This window comes from Pelobates fuscus, chromosome 5 (assembly GCF_036172605.1).
Source record: "Pelobates fuscus isolate aPelFus1 chromosome 5, aPelFus1.pri, whole genome shotgun sequence".
Lineage (NCBI taxonomy): Eukaryota > Metazoa > Chordata > Amphibia > Anura > Pelobatidae > Pelobates > Pelobates fuscus.
In genome coordinates, this window is record NC_086321.1 from 285284725 (window position 1) to 285305985 (window position 21261).

Consider the following 21261-nt stretch of genomic DNA (forward strand, 5'->3'; position numbering starts at 1 on the left):
TTTGGCTTAAATAAGAGGTTTTTGTGTAAATGTCAATCTGAAGTTTCACTGATCAATTCACTGCCATTTAGGAGTTAAATTACTTTCCTTTTGTTTATGCATCCCTAGTCACACCTCCCCTGTCTGTGACTAACATACTATTATACCTATTAGAACAACCTATTATACCTAAAGGATCCCTTTAACTTCTAAATGGCAGGGAATTGAGTGGTGAGATGGCAGGATCATGATCTGTACACCAAAACTGCTTCATTAAGCTAAAGTAGTTTTGATGACTAAAGTGTCCCTTTAACATGAAAGACAAAAAAAGTGTCCCAGGGCTTAATATTCCTCCATAGCAAATTAATATTGGAACTTAATTTAAAAAAATTAAACAAGAAACAAAACATAGGAAAGACGACAATATAAGTGTACATGTTCATTTTAATACAGTGCAGTGATTTTTAACAATTCATTCACAAAATGGTGTATTAATTTTAACATAGACGTCCTAGAACACTATGTTCTGCAGGAGATGGCTGGTGACTCTAGCAAAAGAGGACTTGACAACAGCACAAAGGACATTATAAACAATATTTTCTACATGGCTGCGTAAACTCCTACCATTATTATTATTGGTATTTATATAGTGCCAACTTATTCTGCAGTGCTTTACAGTTTTATGAAAGGGGGAAATGTAACAATAAATGAGATAATTACAAAATGATACAGGAACAATAGGTAGATAAGGTTTCTGCTCAAACAAGCTTATTGTCATGACATATTAGCTGAATAATGTTTGAAGAGCAAAACTGAAGTATAAATACAAAAACAGGGAGTATAAATATAGATGAAAGCATGGCAAAAGGAGCCTGATAAAAGAAAAAAAAAGTCTGGGCCAATAAGCGCAACTGAAAGACACAATTAAAGTAGCATGTAGATAGTTCAGATCATCAGGGGAGTTGCTAGGGTCAAAAAACACCTGGGGCATGAGCCCCCCCAAAAAATTGGTGGCCTTTCTAATGCTCCACCCCAGGCCCCTCTGCAAACACTACCCCTTGCCCTTCCCAATTCCATCACTTAACATGCCTCATGGCGCACTCACAGTTACTTGCAGGCACACACAGATACACATACTGGCAGAAACAGGCATGCACATAAACAGAGAGGAACACAACAGGTACCAACAGATGGACAAATCTTACAGCAATGTGTAAATAGATTTTTTTTGTGTGTTTGTGGTTTAGTATGTATGTCTAGGGCTGCAGAGAGAGTGTGTATGTCTTTGATCTCCCAACCGTCCCATAAAGGCACCCCTCTTTAGGGCCGATGTGTGTATTTTAAGGTAGCGCGCCACCAGCCCTGCCGATAGGTGAAAGAAAGATCCAGGCCCCATATTTGGGGCACTAACCTTCCCTGTGTCAACGCCCTTGCTACTCATTGATATGAGGAAATTCTTAAACTGTCAGAGGAAATCAATTATTTGACCTGGGAATTGATCCTATAGGAATTGCTAAAGATAATCAACTGCGATAACCAACAATAGTTATTAACTAATTCTCTGATTTCCTCCCTCTGGTAGCTTGTGAATTGTAAAACCCGTTGGGCAGCACTTTTCATATACCTTCCGACACTGTGCAAAATTGCTACAGTTAATGTAGTTGGATGGCACATGTGAAATGTGTAATGTAATACGCTAAGGCTGTGCTATATGCCAGTTAAATATTGTGCAGTCTATTAAAATGGCATTCTTCTGTTTATTTTCTGCAATGAAATGCTGTACGCTCTGCTCACAAATGCGACATTACAATAGCTAACAAAAGTTCCTTTAATGATCCCAGTCCAAGGATGTGAATTGAAATGTTTGATCTTCACTTATTATTATCCTTGATATCACAGTGAATAATTATGTATGTCAGCATGCAATACTTAAGGAATAATTGACGACAGGCCGTTTAATTATTAGAAAAATAATGCACACCCGAGGAGGTAATGCAGTCACGACCCGAAGCGGAGTGACCACATTACCACCTCAGGTGTGCATTATTTTTTCTAATAATTTAACGTCCTGAAGTCAATTATTCCGCTTATACTACAGTTACTACACCTCGAAACATTGTTCAGATGATGTATTTCAAGACGTTTATCAAGTTTTTGTCATTAAAATGCTCTTGTATGTAGGACTAATTTCTTACGCAACTGTCAACTGTCAAGACCTGTCTGGAATTACTTTAGCCGTGCGTCTCCCTGAAAATAATGCACAGCTTAGAACGTTCGTCAACCAATCAGATTGAAGCATTTAACAGCCCTGTAGTATAAATATAAACATATCTCATGGGTTCTACAATCTTTCCATAATTTAGCAGCATCGATAGTTTACTAAAATCCTGGAGCGAATGGGGGAGGTGGTTTATACTCCTCAGGAATGATTTTCTCTGCGTTTTTTTGAGGTTTTAGTTGTCCCATAGGCATTATATGTCCAAAATTTAATTGTTTAATGCGTGTTGCTATTGACTGGTTTGTGCTCTGGGTGGCAATGGCTTCACTCCCGTTGTGTTGAGGTGTACTGATTGCTGATGTTGTTGTAAAACCTGTTACTGCACTGGGGCTCGGAGGGAACCTTGATTGACCATTGTTTGATGTGCTAGCTTGTTCATTTGTTAAAATCGGGACCTGCAAGAAAATATATAAAAATATACCAAAAGAAGTTAGCACATAATAGACAAATGTCAGTAAAACCTGCAGAATGGGCCAAGAGGGGGCATGTTAATGATGTCCAACATGAAAAGGTCCTCCTCAAAAAGTGGAGTGTCAGCCTTACTAACTAGCTAAACTCTGGAAACCCCATGCACAGAGTGATGTTGAAGCTCTCACATATTGGCTAAGTGCCCCGAGTTTGATTTGTGCAGCACATCTAATGATGTGCATATTGGGTACATCTCTTTTGTTTCCATAGAAATGGATCAACGGGTAGTAGAACTGCAATAACTGGAGACTTTCTTGCAAAATATAATAATGTTAGGAGGTATAGTGCAAGTGAGACCTTAAGAAAACAAATGAATGATGTGTCTTGTAACACTCTTTATAGTTTATGTGGCTGTATAGAAGATTCTCAAATTGGAGAAAACTAATATGATCTGCTGACAAACCATAAAATACAGACATGTACATACATACCTCAAGAGGTAAAACATATAAATGGTCAGAGAGAAAACTCTGTGGATATAATGACAACAAAACAGTCTCTCTTCCTGAGCTAGCGAAATGTATAGCTTAAAAAGATTTTGGGAATGGAGCCTCAAATCAAACATCCAAAATATGTATAGTTTGTACTGATATATAAAAGACATAAGAGAGATTACAAAAAATAATTGATTGAAAAATACCACACTATTTGCCTCTCTTATATTGTCTCTATTGTAGCTTTCATATGTCGGCGCTGACTGTCATAGGCGTGCGCAGCCTATTGCATTAGGGTGTGCACCCTAAAGCACAAACACACATGCTGCCGCGTGTATGTATGTATGTATGTATATAAATACATACATACATATACACACACAGGAATGTGGGCGAAGCTGGGCGGAGCCGAGACAGCACAGAGGGATCTGGGTAAGTGACAGAAGGAGTTATTAACCCTTTCTGCACCACAAGGGGGAGCCTTGAATGAGGGGGAAGCTATAGTGCCAGTAAAACGAGTTTGTTTTCCTGGCACTATAGTTTCCCTTTAATGCAGTGGTGTGTTTTTAAGGTAAAACAGTGTGTGTGAATTCAGAGGGAGCTAATCTAAGATCCACAGCAACTACAAACTGCTGTGCTTAGAGTATGCCTTTAATGGACATCACTGTATGAGTTCTCTTTTGCTTCCAATTGCAATAATTCACCTACCTACTTTTATCTCTGAATATCAGACCCACTTCTCTCTATCTTTCTTAGCTCTGACTTATCTTTTTCTCTTTAGTAGCTCTCACTTTCCCTCTCTTTAGTAGCTCTCACTTTCCCTCTCTTTAGTAGCTCTCACTTTCCCTCTCTTTAGTAGCTCTCACTTTCCCTCTCTTTAGTAGCTCTCACTTTCCCTCTCTTTAGTAGCTCTCACTTTCCCTCTCTTTAGTAGCTCTCACTTTCCCTCTCTTTAGTAGCTCTCACTTTCCCTCTCTTTAGCAGCTCTCACTTTCCCTCTCTTTAGTAGCTTTCACTTTCCCTCTCTTTAGTAGCTCTCACTTTCCCTCTCTTTAGTAGCTCTCACTTTCCCTCTCTTTAGTAGCTCTCACTTTCCCTCTCTTTAGTAACTCTCACTTTCCCTCTCTTTAGTAGCTCTCACTTTCCCTCTCTTTAGTAGCTCTCACTTTCCCTCTCTTTAGTAGCTCTCACTTTCCCTCTCTTTAGTAACTCACTTTCCCTCTCTTTATTCTGGACACCACATCAGAAGGCTTTGGTGCCTGAGCCTGGCAGGGAAACTTTGGACCTTCTCATCTCCCCAGGTAAAAATAAATAAATCTGTGTTAATGTATTAACTTTTATTTACTGAGTGTCAGGAAGCAGAGAGTGCCACAGTGTCAGGAAGCACAGAGTGCCACTGATTGGCTAGAGCGGTCAGCTGGCACTCTAAGCCAATCAGTAGCTCCCCATTCATAAAAAAAGTAAAACATTTGTATGAACCGGGAACTAGAGATTGGCTTAGAGCGTCAACTGACCACTCTAGCCAATCTGCAGCACCCATGCCTAACGTCAATCTGCACTTCCTGACACTCCGTTTCAGAAGCTGAAAATACTACCACTGAGCGACCTGAAAATCTGGAGCTGGAGGAAGCCTTTGGGGTTAAACCATTTGAGAGAAGTTTAACCCCTTAAAAGAAAGAGAGCGACCATTGTCCTCCTGGCATCATAGCATTTTCATTTAGATGAAGTTGTTATGGTGACCAGAATGTTCCTTTAATTTGCTTAAAGGAACACTAGAATAGCATTTTTACAACTATGGTGTCAGGAATATGTTTGTATTCCTGACACCATAGTTGTAAAAATGGTATTCACCCTGGCTTTTTGTGATAATGACTATGCCCTTTCCCTTTCTTGACACTGTCAAAAAGGGACCAAGCATGGATGTTATTACAATTATGCCCTCCCCCTGGAAAAATTCCTGCGGACGCCCATGGCGCACGTCTATGCTGACTGTATATATTTTGGACATTTGATTTGAGGTGCAACTTTAACAAACTATTCTTTTCAAACTATAAATGTGCATACAAAACATGTGGGTTTATTCACTTAACCAAGAACTGACCAGAATTAGCTATTATTCTATTTCACCATAATTTAATCATAATGGCAATTCTCAATTTCTGGTTTAGTGAATAACTACAATGTTTAGACATTATACTCAATTATTAGTGCCACAAAACTTCTTTAAACAATTTACAAGCATGTTACATAACAAATACACTTACAAAGCCATTTGGAACAAAAGGAATTTCCTGGGGTAAACACGGGTAGAGTCTCATTACAGCCTGAGGTGGAAGAGCTTGTATGTTAGGTGCTTGTGGAATGCAGTCCACAGATTTATTTCTCCTGGGTGGCAAAGGTGGACACATGTTTTCAGTATTAGTCCCTAGTGAATTTCTAGTCGCTATCCCATGAAGTCCAGATTTTTTTTACTGGTAACAGAGGTTTCACTTGCATACCATTAGTGCGATTTTGTAAGGTTGCAATTTCACATTTCCTGTGCTCAAACAGTTCATGGTAATCAGTTGTTGAGTTTGTTTTCTGTAATTGTAGAAAAACATAAATGTTCAATTAAAATTTTAAAACTGTGATTGCCATGCAGTTTTGCATTATCATCCAGTTCAGTCAGAGAAGGATTGTTCCAAGCCCCTGTCTAACCCCTGGGTCAAAAGAGGCTGCCTAAGATCACGTATGGTCCAGGCAGGAGGTTTGCTCATTAAAATTTCCAAGACAAAATTGGAGGACAGTGCTTAGCTTTATAAAATACCTGACTGAGGGGTCCATTCGGGACAAGGGATAAGGGCCCAGAAATGTAAGCCTGCCTTGTTGAAATGTTGTGGAATCAGTCAGAAATGAGCCAAAACACGCTTAGAAATAGTTACAAATCACTGGACTTAAAGCAGTTCAGCATTGAGGAGTGTCTTAGAATTCCGAGACACTGATTAACTACGTATAACGTTTGGAGCAGTCTGTGCAACTAGAATTGTCCAGCAGCCAGTATTTAAATCATAGCTGATACACTTTCACACATATATGTTGTGCATTATATAAAACTTTCTTTAACAAATTACATACATACTTTTAATATTTGTTCACCGAGGTTTCCATTTAATCAGTATTATCTAAATGTTATTGTGAGATCTTAAATCAAACCGAATATTAAATGTCAACAATACGCAACTGTGCATAAAATTAGAAAATTAGAAAGGATCCCAAAACTTTCTCACACAATTGCACAATATTCAGCAGTATGCGATACTTAAAAGGGCACAATAAGCACCCAAACCACTTCATCTCAATGAAGTGTCTGGGTGCCATGTCCGCGCGTTTTAACCCTGCAGCTGTAGTTTTCATTGCAGGATTTAAATACAGACAGTCACTAGGGGAGCTTCTGATGAACTAAAAGCCCAGACTTTTGTCGCCTATGGGAAAACTCTAGATTGGAGAGCATCTATGATCTCAGTCAAGGAAGTGGCGTTTTCCTGTAGAGACCAGCACTGCAAGGGAGAAAAGTTGAGTAAACAAAATGTTTTTTTCTTCATGCAGGTGAGGTCCCAGAACCTAAACAGCCAACAGAGCACTATACCCTTACGAATACACATTTGTATTTTAACGTTAAAGTGTTCTTTTAACTCTCTTACAGATTTTTCAAAGAATACATGTTTTATTAACTACAATAAGGTTTAGATGACTAAATAAATTACTTGTGAGCAAATTGGGGTAAGGGGTATAAAGCAGAACTGTGCATGGAGTATGCATAGTTAAATCAAGTACCATGTGTAAAGAGTGCATTGCCAGAAACCCTAAATTCATATTTACACATCTACTGTATAGTTATAGGTTCATGCTAAATTATTGTTATCAAACTTTGTTCCTGTTATACCATGAGACAGTTTAGTGGATACGGCTCCAGTTGCAGTTTCGTAATTGCACATTTGATTATTCTAACTGTAATAGTAAGTTACGTACAAATATGAGAATCTGTTGGCGCTATATAAATGATGACAAAAATAATAATAATAATAATGATAATAATGAGAAATACAGTACCTGTCCACATGGGTGGGATAAAATTTCATTGTATGGTAAAATAGGATAATGCATGTGACACGTTACTAAATCTTCCAGCGACTTGTGAATTGTTGAGTCTCCTGAAATACGGCATTTGTGTCCTTCTATTACATCGATCATGAAATGCCTGTAGTGATCCTCTGTTCTAAATTAAAAAAATAAAGATAAAAGATATAAATGATTGTGTCAGATATAAAGCCTTCAACGTAATTCATTCTAAAGCATGTAAGTGCTAGAAAGTAACTATTCGAGTAGAAGGTGTGCAAGCTTGGACGTATTCTTTGAAGACTAGAAATCTATATGGCGAGTATATGATGACATTACATTGCATGCTTGGTCAATATTGGTGCTCTCTATTCTAGAGTCCATCACCATCTTAATATATGTAAAAGTTAAACTATTTAAAAAATGTAAATAAATAGATGCTGCCCTGTTCATATCCGAAATTAGCCCAGACCTCAAAACCAATGCCTAATACTCCTCTGGAAGTGTCCAGTATATCCTACAAATCCCATTTCAGTCATGGTCAGTGGGATATTAAGCTTGGCACTCAGGAACAACTTAATTTACAAAGATACATGAATGTAACAAATGTTCAAGTTAAAAGAATACTCAATATATCACTACTAAATCTAGAGTGTCTCAATGAACCTATACCGATCAATGTAAACATCATAGATTCTTTTAACTTAGAAACTGGTGTTGGAATACATTTGTTTTTTTTTGTATTACCACAAGGTGAAATTTGGGATGGGATGACATTATTGATGACACCTTATGTTTTTGTACACTGTGATTTTAATATCCAGTTTTGTCTGTCCACAATATATAAAGCATACGTGTCACTCCCCCTGCTTGTGAAAGGGGGAGTGACACACATGTTATATATATTGTGGACTTGTTTCTTATTTTGTGACTTCCTATTATTTATAATTGTAGTAATACAGCCGTCTCTTTTGTTTTATCTATATTTATGTGAGGTTAATTAGCTCCTCATTTTCAATATAGTATTACAGGGATATTGTTTTTTTATTACTTATAAGGACTAGTGACCCTTTTTGTCACGTTTCAGAGCTGTTCTCGTGACATTTATAAACTTTCTTTAAATTTATTTTCTTTAATAGGATTGTTCTTTAAATAATATTTGAGATGGTTTCCAGTCCATTTATTCCCATTAAATATACTCTATATGCACTCTGCCAAAATATTGACTACAAGAAGCTTGTGTGCACTGATATTTCATTCCAAATTTCTTGGTAGCAAAGAGTTTATAATCAATCAGTTTATTCAAGGAATAAGATTGCAGAGATTTCTAAAGACACCGACATTTATAGAATCATACCTATATGATAGGCTGTATCCAATACGACTTTCACCAACTCTGACGAGAAAACTTCCTGGAATATTATTTGACAGTAGGGTTTCCGCTTCCCTGTTTAAAATAAGTAAATAAATACATCAAAATAATAGCAGGCAAGAGAGCTCAGTGAATGTGTTTTCTTGAGCTGTGCATAGGTTTGATTGCTGACAAGATCAACTTAGATAATCATTCTTCTGAAACCAATAATAAATACCATTATGTGAACTAAAAGTGTTAAAAGTGCAGATTTTGAGATCTTCCTAACCATTTTGTGCTGCAACATGAAGTAGAAGACTACAATATGCTTCTCATTAAGAAATATTAAATTCAATGCTTGTCTGAGAGAAGCATTGCAGGCATAGCATCGGATTGGCCAGGAGGTTATCAGTTCTGAAAGGTCTCTGGTCGAAGGAGTGGAACTGTAGTGAGGAGACCCTCTTACTGCTGGCTTACAGGTGGAAAAGAATGGGCAAAGGTGGCCTATTTGGCTTCAACACTCCAACATTATAAAAGCTAAGAAACAAATATTTTTACTCAGATTTTCCAACCTCTACATGTTGTAGTGATATGGTAGAATGTAAATAAAGCTGTTAAACTACTGAATTGTAGGTTAAAGCAAAATTAATGTAAATAAAAAAAGTGTAAGGGAAAATATAAAGATAATCAGCTAGATAAATATAGCCACTGCTCACCTTACATTCTAGTTCTGTACTCAGAGCTAGAAAAGGGAATATAGAATATTGAAATAAAAATTTGAATCTGTAATAAAAGGTAGTTGTTTCCTTCATGATACAGACATATGAGAAGTCTCTTTGTACTGACCACCAAATACTATTTTTATACTTCTACCAGAAAACCTACAAAAGGTAAGTTTTGTATTTGCATGTAGAAACGTGCATATTTAATGACTTCATTTTATTGTCTAGAAAAGGACTTCAAATTCCACAAGCAAACAGAGGCGTAACTAGGGTCTCCAGCGCCCCATTATGAAAAAACAAAAACTTTATTTTTTTTAGATCAAAGTTTTCCACCATGTAAAGGGAAGCTAAAGAAATAGATCTAGCGTTATATTTTGTTTCCTCATCCTCCCTGTACCATAAAAAAAGTGAATAAAGAGAAATTGAAAGTTCCTGAGGTTTCTTAGGAACAGAGTCTTGTGTCACCCAAATCCCCTCCTCTCTATATGAAACAACTTCAAGGAGAACTCCATCAGCTAGTGCACATGAAATCGCAAATCTTATACAATGCTTTCCCAATAAAGCCAATGACAGGGTTTGCTCTAATGAATCTGTTATCAGCCTCAAATCATAAATCTACATTCATCTGTGATGATGGTGATGAGCCAGTGGAATGCTTGCCACCATATTGCAAGCATAACACAGGCACATCACATCTTATGGCAAGCATAACACAGGCCATTACACCTTATTGCAAGTACACCATAGGTAAATCACGCCTTTTTACATGCATAACACAGGGACATCACACCATATCAGTTCCGGACTGGGGATAAAATCCAGCCCTGGAAATAAACGCAGGCCCATAGCATTGCGTCATTATACCAGCGCCATCTTATAACACTATATTCTTGTTCACAAAAGGGTAACCATGCATTTTAAAAGTACATTTGAAGAGTGTATTATTATTTATAGATATGACTGATATACCCCTTCCCAGGGCAATATATATCACCAGTATTTAAAGATTATACCTCACACATTGCCCTGATAGATACCCCATTCACAGGGCAATAGATAGGCCCCAGTATGTACACAAGGCTATTGGAATTGCCCTGTGCAGGGGTATATATCAGAGCAGTGTGTGAGACATAACCTTGTGTATATACTGGGGGCATATATTGACTGACCCGAGTACACAGATAGCACTCCCAGGACTTGCTACAGCAACCAGGACTTACCCAAGCACGGAGATTGACTCACAGGACTTGTCCTAGTACCCACCCCAGGACCCAAACACTGAGATTGTACTCCTGGTATTTAGATTTCACTTACAGGACTTCAAACAGCCTCTTACACGCACCAAGCAGGAGAGAAAAGATGCCGGATGAGATTTCCAGTGGCAACAAAGACCCCATTACATTAGCTGCGAGAGTGCTCTCTCTCACTCTTGGTGATGCGTCTGCATCCCGCCACGGCTGAATTCTTAAAGGCCGCATCACACAGCTGCCCCAGGGCACTCCGACTCTGCACCATGTTACAAGCTGGAGTCTTCACTGGTATCATTTTTTATAACTAACAAATACCTTGGTTGTGACAGTTGAACTCAGGCTGTCTGAGTATAGTGGAAACTGCATGTGATGTATTGGGGTGTCTGGGTGCAATGGGGACTGCATATTGGGCTGTCTGAGTGAAATGGGTACAGTTTGTGTGTGATATATTTGGCTGTATGAGTGCAATGGGGACTGAATGTGATGTAATGGGTTGTCTGTGTGTGATAGGAATAGTTTGTGTGGGATGATATGTTAAGGAAACCGTGTGTTAGCACTGGGCTGGCTCTGTTTGATGAGAAAGTGTGTGATCCTTTTGTGCTGTCAATGTGTGATGGGGACTGCTCATGTTTGTGATGGTTTTGGGCTGGCTGTGTACGGTGCTACTGTGTTTATCTTAGTTATAACCTGATGAGTAGATAGAATAATGTAACTGGTTATCTGTGCGGTCTGTAACCTGTATGAAAGTTGGTGAATCCCAGAGCAAAACAAACAAAAATTACTGGTTTCATTCTCACACATGTAATCTGGGTACATACATATCATCTATCTAAAACCTTTACTTACTTTTTCAGTAGTAATGCCACTGTCTAGAGCAAACATGTCAAACTCAAAGTCTAGCACAGGCCGTAGAAACAAGGTTTAAGTTTATGTCGGCCGAAAAAAAAAAAAAAACACTTACATTTTCATAGAAACATGTTTATTTTGCAAAGTACAGTATAACAAAAATAAAAATAAACCAATAAAAAAACAAAAACACAAACTGGTACTCTCCACTGTCCAGCTGTGGCTATTGCAACACTGACCGACACACACACACACACACACACAGAAAAAACACACACTCAGAGACAGACATACAAACACTGACAGACACACAGTCACATCATTCCCTGGGGTAAAGTGGGTATCTTCTATCTGGAGATCTCCTTACTGCTTCCTCACGCGAAGTGAGGTGCGCGAGGGAGCAGGAAGACTGAGCTCCCTCGCTGCAGCCAGCGTCCTGCTTCCTCTACGGCCAGGTAACTTACCTGCAATGTGGAGAAAGCGGGTACCTACTCTGCTTTAACACCAAGCATGTACCCACAAAGATGTTTATTGTGGGCCGCATGCAGGCCGTGAGTTTGACAAGCTTGGTCATCCATATCGCTCCCCAAATCGCATCTCTCTGTTCCTCTTCCATGTCTCTCCTCCCTTCCATCCATGTCCCCCCCCATTTTATTCATATCTTGCTCCCATCCATATCTCCTCCATGTCCCACTCCATGTCTCTCTCCTTCCCATATCTTCCTCTCATCCATATCCCCGTACCATCCATGTCTCTCTCTCTCCCCATGCCTCCCTCCCATGTGTCACTTCCTATGCACCCCTGCCCTCCATGACACTCACCCCCTATCCATGTGTCCACCTCGGCTTCCCTCACAGAGCCAGCGGCCTAGGTAACACCGGCTCTGCTCACACTTATGGCCACCCTCCCTGCCATTTTACCTGTTAGAGCAGGGAAAGGGGGATGGCTTCTCGCTGGCAGCGCGCTCTTACATGTGACACCTGGCGCTCCTACATAGGACGGAGGGGAGTGCAGTTACCTTATGGAGTCTGACAAGTGATTTTTGCACCCCCCCTCGTCCTGCGCCCCTGGTGGGTGCCGGTCTGGCCAACCCCACGTTATGCCCCTGAAGCAAATTAAACGGAAATTAAAGGGAGGTTAGGGTACACAGGAACACAGATACGCACAAGCACACTCAGGTTTACACAGGTGTACATAGAAGGTCATGTTCTGACACAGAAAGGCACACAAATAAACAGACGTGTACTGATACAGAAACACATTCACAGATAGAAACACAAAGAGACATACAGGCACATGCACGGATACACACACACACACACACACACACACACTGTAAACATAAAAACAAAAGAAACAACGACTATACTGCCACGCGTATGTGTGTATAGATTTCCTTGCAAACCTCATTTGTGGCTTGGGTAGCAGACATGTTTCTGCATGGGACTGAAAGCAACATAGTGATAGAGGCAAGGGGACATGATATCACATTTCCTGTGTTTCTAAACTCTGTTGCCCAAATGTGTCCTAAGTCTCACTGGCACTACAGGGGCTTGTTTTATACTGCTCGGTCTGCTCCTAAAGCCTCAGAAGCTCCTGGCACTTGTGGGCTCCTGGCTGTCTGTGGGGCCAAAAAGATTCAGGACTATGAAGTCCCACATTTCGGGGCTGAATCCCCCTTACCCCCCTTGCAACATGCATAAATTATCTTCATAAAATACAAAAATTTCACTAAAAATAGAACAGTTACATTTTAGCCATGAATCTCAGTTCAGTGTTTCAACGTTTGTATGAACAGCTTGACACATATTATTAATGTTAATCTTATTTATTGATTTAGTAATCAATAACACTTTACACTTTATTTTCCGTTATCAAGGTGTGAGATTTAAAAAGAAAAGCGTGCATTATGGTGACAGCCAGGGTGACCGAGTTTAAAGGAGAGACTGGTCTTACATATGTTTAAAGAAAACATAATGTGCTTACGTAATGTGTCATTTATAACATGTGACCAAACCAAGGTGTGATGTGGAACACAACAATGTGGATTATGATATAAATAGCTGTTTATCAATTCACCATTCCTAAGTGTGTGTGTAATGACAGCCTTTTGAAGCCTGGTTTGTTAAATCATGTGTGTATGTTCTGGCTACAATAGCATTATAAAATGGTGATTAATGTTTTGGGGGTGGGTTTTTTGGGAGGGGGGGGGGGTTCTGTGCATGTTTGTCTATACATCTCTCTTATTACAATTTAAAGACCAAAAATCACCCCATGGGGATTAATATAGTTTAAAATGTAATGGTATTGTATTCCTTAAAGGACAACTACAGTCATCCAGACTACTTCACCACAACGCAGAGACAATGGGAAGGAGAGAGAGAGAGAGAGAGAGAGAGAGAGAGAGAGAGAGAGAGAGAGAGAGAGAGAGAGAGAGAGAGAGAGAGAGAGAGAGAGAGAGAGAGAGAGAGAGAGAGAGACACACACAGAGAGAGGGAGAGAGAACCTCTTAATGATAAGTTTTTTTTTTTTTAAACATAAAAAACTTACAATGCACTGTTCCAAAGTATTACACACAGTAAGTTCCAAACACTTTGTAGGATGTAAAGAACTGAAAATTGTCATTTGTTGTGTTTGCAGCACATTTACTGAAATCAAAAGCTATTTCAAATCAAAACTTATAACATGTTAACAGGTCATGTTACATTTTAACATAGGACCCCTTATTTGATAGCAGCTTCACAAGTCTTGCATCCATTGAACTTGTGAGTTTTTGGACAGTTTCTGCTTGAATTTGTTTGCAAGGTGTCAGAATAGCCTTACAGAGCTGCTGTTTGGATGTAAACTGCCTCCCACCTGCATAGATCTTTTGCTTGAGGATGCTCAAAAGGTTCTCAATAGGATTGAGGTCAGGGGAGGATGGAGGCCATACCATGACTTTCTCTCCTTTTATCCCCATAGCAGCCATTGATGCAGAGGTAAAAAAGAGGTCAGTCAGAAACTCCACATACTTTGCAGAGGTCATCTTTACACCTTCGGGGACCCTAAAGGGGCCGACCAGCTCACTCCCCATAATTCCTGCCCAAAACATGACTCCACTACCGCCTTGCTGACGTCGCAGCCTTGTTGGAACAGGGTGGCCGTCCACCAACAATCCATCTGGACCATCCAGGGTTGCACGGCACTCATCAGTGAACAGGACTGTTAAAATGTGACTGTGAAAATTAACCTGCCCACTGGGTCATTTTCTGTCAATACAGTGCCAATTTGTATTTATTAGCAGCTTAGTTGCAGACTTTGTTTAGAAACACCTCTTCATCACTTTAAGCATTTATGGTTTAACTTTAAATCCTCAGAATTGTGGCTAATGCAGCTAAGCTGCTAAGTCATCGTTATAGAAAATGGCAGGGTAACTCCTTTCACTTGATGGCAGCCGATTACAGAATATGGACAATGTAGGGGAGAAAAAATAATATATGTTCAGCTAGGAGTAGGCATTATAAACTTGAGATGATTAACCTGTGCCATGGCAGATGGCGTGAAAAGTTCTTGCCCCAAAGACTCTGAACTGAGCTGCTCTGGGTGAAAATAGAACCTTCCATTTACGGTTCACTCGCGGACAGAAGAGGCGCGGGAATGTCTGTACTCTCAAGGCACCTTTAAGTACACTCGCGGGCGGGTATGTCTGTACTCGCGAGTGTATGAAAAGTGAGTGTATGCAAAGCGGGGTATGCCTGTATACAATGACCAGTAAAGGGCTCAGCAAGGGGCAGCAAACTATATAACTTTGCCTAGGATGGCACAAACTCTTGCACTGGCCCCGTCTGTGTGTATTAGTGATTGCGTGTGTGTGAATGTGTGTGAGGGCACCTGTGTGTAAATGTGTGACTGAGTCAATGTGCTTGTATTTGCGTGCATGACTTTGTATTCCTAACACTATAGTATTCCTTTAAATGTGTGTTTTTATAGGGAAAGTTTTACAATAAACAATAATATAGAAATATAAAACTTTTAATGGCAAGTAAAATACAACTGGCAACCCCGGCTGCATGTCATAATCTTGACAAAGACCCACTGTAGCGGTTAAACGTTGATGGATTCACTTTGTTCCAAATAGATGTGCCTTATTGAGCTTCCGAGTGCTTGGACCCTTTTCTTCTCAATTGGATTCAATTACTGGGGGTTTGTGCTAGCCCAAGGCCTGGTTGCGCCCTTTTATTTATATTTTTTTGCTCATATGAATGAGTGCAGTTCCTTATCTGTTTGTTGGTATATAATCTAAATGCACATTTAATATCATTTCTGCTTAGAGCAGTTTGTCTTTTGTAAATTATATTAGCTTATGAAGTTCTTATTCTTTATTAGTTGCTTTGTTGGATAGTAACTTCATGCATGCAATTATAATTCCACCGTTAAAGGGACACTATTGTCACCAAAACAACTTTAGTTTAATGAAGCAGTTTTGATGTATAGATCATGCCTCTGAAGATTTACTACTCAATTCTCTGCCATTTAGGAGTTAAATCACATTTGTTTCTGTTTATGCAACCCTAGCCACACCTCCCCAGGGTGTGACTCACATTTCAAATCAGATTTATCTTATTTTAAAAGTTTGTATCTCTTACTCTGTAAATTGAAGTTTAATATCACACACACACACACACACACACACACACGGCTCATGTATGGTCTAACAAGCTATTAGCAGAGTAGAAGATAGTAAATGATAAATTAAACAGAATTAGCATAAAATAAGTATAAACAGTAGAGGACTCTTTATAGGAAGTGTTTAGGGAGGCTGTGTGAGTCACATGCAGGGGGGAATGTGACAAGTGCTGCATACACAAAGTAATTTAACTCCTAAATGGCAAATGAATGGCAGTGAGACAGCTGGGGCATGGTCTATACATCAAAACTGCACCATTAAGCTAAAGTTGTTTTGGTGTCCATAGTGTACCTTTAAGTAATATCCCCTTTTACAAACCCAGTATCTTTAGTAAATATTAAAAAAAGGACTTGCGAGATGATGTCTATGGACCGACCAGTTTTAGGATGCAGAGTTTCTGTGCATCTCTCATGGATTTTATGCTGACCCATAAGACTTTCAATAATTCTAGGATTACATGTGTTTCTTTTAACATACTCTCATAACAGCAAGTGAAACTGAATATTGACTTGCTAAATTGACTAAACTAGGATGCCTGATTAAGTGGTTCTTAATCACTGGGTGGGGACCAAAAACTGGGTTACTGTTCCATTAATTGGAACAGGTAGTTCATGCTTTTAGTAGATGGCACTTATAGCAATCTTTCTGTGTTTAGTCTAAAATAAGTTGTTTTTTTAGGACACTGCCATAACTTGTTCTTGGCTTCATTTGCTGAAATAGTTTAAGTGAGGCCCCAGGCAATATCTCATAAGAACTGGTTTATTGTAGCATCTCTGATTTTCCTGGTGCGAATGCGACAATTTAATGAAAGTGCTTCTTTAGAATTTATGCAAATATTTCTAAGAAAATAGCTAATACAATGCATATTATGTTGTGTCCCTGATAACAAAAGGCAGATAACTACTGAACTAATCTCATTGTGTGTAGCAAAAAGATGGAGGGTCAAACCTTGAAAAACATCCAAAATATTTTTTTCATTATTAACTCTAATTAGTTGTCACAAACACTTTAATGTCAATTATATATCAACACATTTAAAAAATAAAACTAAAACAAATTGTACCCATATGTTTACTTTCTGTCATGTCACGCTACAAACAGAGGCATGGTCTAATTTTCTGAGTACTTTGGAGGAAAATAGAAAATACTGAAATGAAGCCAGGGTTTGCTAAAATATGCATTTGTAACCAGACTGAACAACGTGCGGCACATCGGCAGCTGGATAATGTATGGTTGGCACCGTTTGTTTATTGCCTTCTGTAATCTGTGACAGCAGCTCGGAATATTAAAATGTATCTATTAGCAGGCATACAACACATTTATTTTGGTGAAAGTCAAATATTTCTATTGTACAGATCAGACAGGCACATCATCTCTTTGTTTAAATATTAGTTATGACGTCAAGCTCATTGATTTCTAATAACTAAACAGCATGTTGTGGTGATTTGACTGTAAAATCTGTAATTTTTGGTTAAAATATAAAATCACAAAAAAATGCATACAATTTTCTGTTTATGTTAGATTGTCTTTAAAACTTTTGTGTTTGTTTTTGTTTTTTTTAATACGAAAATCAGCAAAGTATCAGCAACTCACTGTAAAGTAAATAGAACTTGGTGTATTTGTCTGTGGCCAATAAAATTCTGTCATCGCATTTGTAAAAGTCTCTTACTTTCTTGTGATGATTCCGTGAAACCATTCAGGGATCCCATTTTGGAAAAACCAGTCAGATTGGGTTTCCATGAACCATTTTACAGATGGTTTGGTCTCTTCCATCTTTTTCTGTAATACTCAACAACTCATCACTAGCTGTAAATAAATGAAAATAAATAAATACAATTGAATGTTCTCTAAATTAAACAGGTGTTCAAATAATTTGGTTCCAGACTAACAAGTGGCTAAGGATTAAATATGAATAGACAGACTATGTTTCATAAGAATTGAGGTTGCAATTATTTATCCATCAACACAAAACTAATCTGGAATCTCTGCAATAAAGAAAATATAAATTTAAAAAAACAAAAAAACATGTTCATTAGGTACATGTCCTACGTATATTTAGTGAAACAGAAAAGAAAGAAAAAGAGCATTCTTAGAGGAGCGGTTATAAAAATGGTATGGGCAAATTGTCACTTATCATTAGTCTCATTTTCTATGGTTGACTTTTTTTCTTTTTAGATATTAATAGTATATATGCATACTCCACAATTCAATTTAGGTAAGCCAAGATAGAGAGTTCCACTAGTTCATGACAAACAGAGAAATTACAGACAGTACCATACATACATTTATATTTATGCATTCAGATAAAAACATACTATAGCCCCTTAATATCACAGCTTCAGAAGTAGAAAAAGACAGCATCCTTAAGGGGATAATCTTGAATGTGTGCCTTCTATGAAATGTGCTTAGTATGATGGTCCATGAACTGAAAATGTTACTAAAGCTATTTGTTTCACTGTAAATTTCCAACACACGCACACTTTAAAACTCAAATAGCAGCAATCTTACTAAAGCAACTAACACGTATATAAAAAGAAAAATATATATACATATATGGTAGGCAATAAACAGAAGACTGCAGTGGTGATGATTGTGGAAATAGACAGTGACCATAACATCAAGAAGAAGGAATATAAGTAGTAGTAATAGAAGTTCCAGTTGTAGAAGGAGCAATCGGGGCCATAACTCCCAAGTTGGAGAGTGGCTTCAGACATCGGAGATCCTTGTCCCGAAGAGTGCAGCTCTGGAAACAGTGCACAATGCAACCTTCAGACTCTCAGGCCTCTGGTAGAGGACCCAAGAATGAGGAATACAATGCATCAGGTTAGAAAAAAAGATTTTATATATTATATACACACACACACGTATGAAGCTTGAGAATATTAGGAAAATGGCAACCATTATGTCTAGTCACTCAAACACACACTCAAATTCATGCTGGATGTAAGGACAGGTATATGCTGTATATACCACACTCAGCTGTCTCTCACCAGTCTTCCCTGGAACTCCATAAAAAAAAATATATATATATATAATAAATAAATATATATTTCTTGAAAGAATTATAAATACAAAAAAAAAAAAACCAGAAAAAGAGAGCCACAAGGGGTGGGGGTACCTGACAGGACATACTTGCTAACAGTTTCGGTGCCTACAAGCATAAATTCAGCTTTATATCTCTAACTTGCATTGAACGGAGTTCTGTATCTATTGAGAACCAAGTCGCCACTGTGTGGAAACACGGCGATACCTGATCTGCGCCGCATTGCCAAGAGACCACGCTGACCTTGTTGCGAGGCCTGGGGTCCAGGGGAGGCGGGCGATCTCCCGACCATTGCTCTGAAAGGAGCTTTTACTACGGCCCCGCAGCCCCCCCTCTTAACTGGAGGGGGTTATCCCGGTTCCCACTGAAGTCACTTACCAAGACACCACAACATAATCTCCTGCAGTCGTAGGAAGTACGCATATAAGCTCTGAGGAGTTTTCCAAGATGGCGGACGCGCCTACTTCCCGCGAATGTGGTTCACAGCAGCATGACAGAGATCCTCCTAATGCACCGCCTGCAGTTAATGAAACGGCTGGAAGAGATTTTAGCTCACTTTTGTCAAACCTGAAGAGCTGCACAGCAACAGCACCCCACCAAACTCAAGAGGACAGTGGGGTAAGATGGCCTCCTCTGGACAGAGCCTCTATTCAAGCACCAATATTGCCAACTGCAAGTCCCCCCAGGCTGAAGGCCAAAAGGGGCCTAGCCCCTAAGCATCACCCACGCAGAAGGAGGGCATTCCGCCGCCGGCAGCGACAGTCCAGCAAGACCCTCCGCTACTCCCAAAATGGGAAGGAATGGGACTCCCAGAGCTTCAGAGCTCATGGCTCGCTGAAGCTGTCCTTCACACAAACCTGGGGCTGGAGGGTTCTTACCTCGTTCCCACTGCGCCACTAACTTTCTCCCATAGAATGCCTCCCAAGTCTGGGCATAGGATGACTTTGGACTTGTCCAACTGTGCAGCCCTACTACATATTGCGTGTGCTGCCTAGCCATTTATGGATGCAGTTTTCCCCTCAGGCATTATTATGTTTACTCCATTTCCAATTTTTATTAATATGTTACTTTTTTAGCGTGATGTATACTTGCTCTCATAATTCAAGCTCCAAATGGTATAATTAACAACATATGTCAGCACATTACAACTCACTTGCAATGTCTCCTACGCATGGCAGTTAGTATTCTTATTCTGCGACTTTTCTTGCTGTTTATTTTTATTCTTTATTTTTGATGTGCAAACTGGATTACAAACAAGCCTGCAGTACCATGATAGCAGTAACAGGCATATCAAAGCAAACACTATCATTACATAGGATTAAACTGCACAATTTTTTTTATAAGTAAACAGGATGGTGCTATTCATGCCAGAAGATGAGTAAGTATGGTTAGTATTAAAAAGTCATGTTGATCTAGCATGTGTGGTATTCAAACAAAAGTAATAATAGCATGCTTCAACTTTTAGCTAGTTTATGATAGACATACATGTTAGCATGTAATTATGAGTCAGTAGTGAGCGACTTCTGGGTTTTTTTTTTTTTTTTTTTTTAATTCTTTATTTTGATTGACAGAGGTTACATGTACAAGTAAACACAGTGTAAATCTCTTTATGCATGTATACAGTAAAAACGTACAAATTTAAAGCATCAAATTACCCCTATTTATATCTTAGTGCCCCTGGCTGATGCACTCTACTAGGGGCGATTCTCCTTTCCGTGTTATTAGCTCAATCAAGTTACCACTAGTCATCATTTGTTTTTTTCTAAGAGATTAACAGCACTTCTTATATTCTGGTCAACTTAACTAACCTGGTACAGCCTCATAGGTGTTATTCTCACTGACTGGTATGCCCCTTTTAGCTTGCCTGTTATCTGTGTCATACGATATTTGTCGTAGAGAATTGGGGATACCGTGTCTCTTTTCCTATCCTCGGGGTCACTTTTGCCCGACATTTTCCAAGTTTTGGGTTTAGATGCCTGATGGCTTAGTTAGTGTGAGATAACGGTATCCCTTGGGGGCTCCTCTAAGTTACCTACCATTAGCACTCCTTTCTTAAACCAGTACTCTGTTGGTTGCGACTTCTGGTTTTAACCTACACCTAGCCATGCTTCTCTAACATGTACTGCCAA

At 39.1% G+C, this 21261-nt stretch overlaps 1 protein-coding gene across 1 annotated transcript in view; it reads right to left on the reverse strand.

The window, feature by feature from the left end:
* Positions 1-2103: 2103 nt before the first annotated feature.
* The window catches only part of HSH2D (hematopoietic SH2 domain containing), a 67390-nt gene continuing 48232 nt past the window's right edge, over positions 2104-21261 (reverse strand). Inside the window, 6 exon segments of the mRNA XM_063457306.1 lie at positions 2104-2652; positions 5424-5642; positions 5644-5739; positions 7249-7414; positions 8612-8701; positions 17759-17895. Coding sequence (XP_063313376.1) covers positions 2359-2652; positions 5424-5642; positions 5644-5739; positions 7249-7414; positions 8612-8701; positions 17759-17862 — 969 coding nt within the window. The 5' untranslated portion in view covers positions 17863-17895 and the 3' untranslated portion in view covers positions 2104-2358.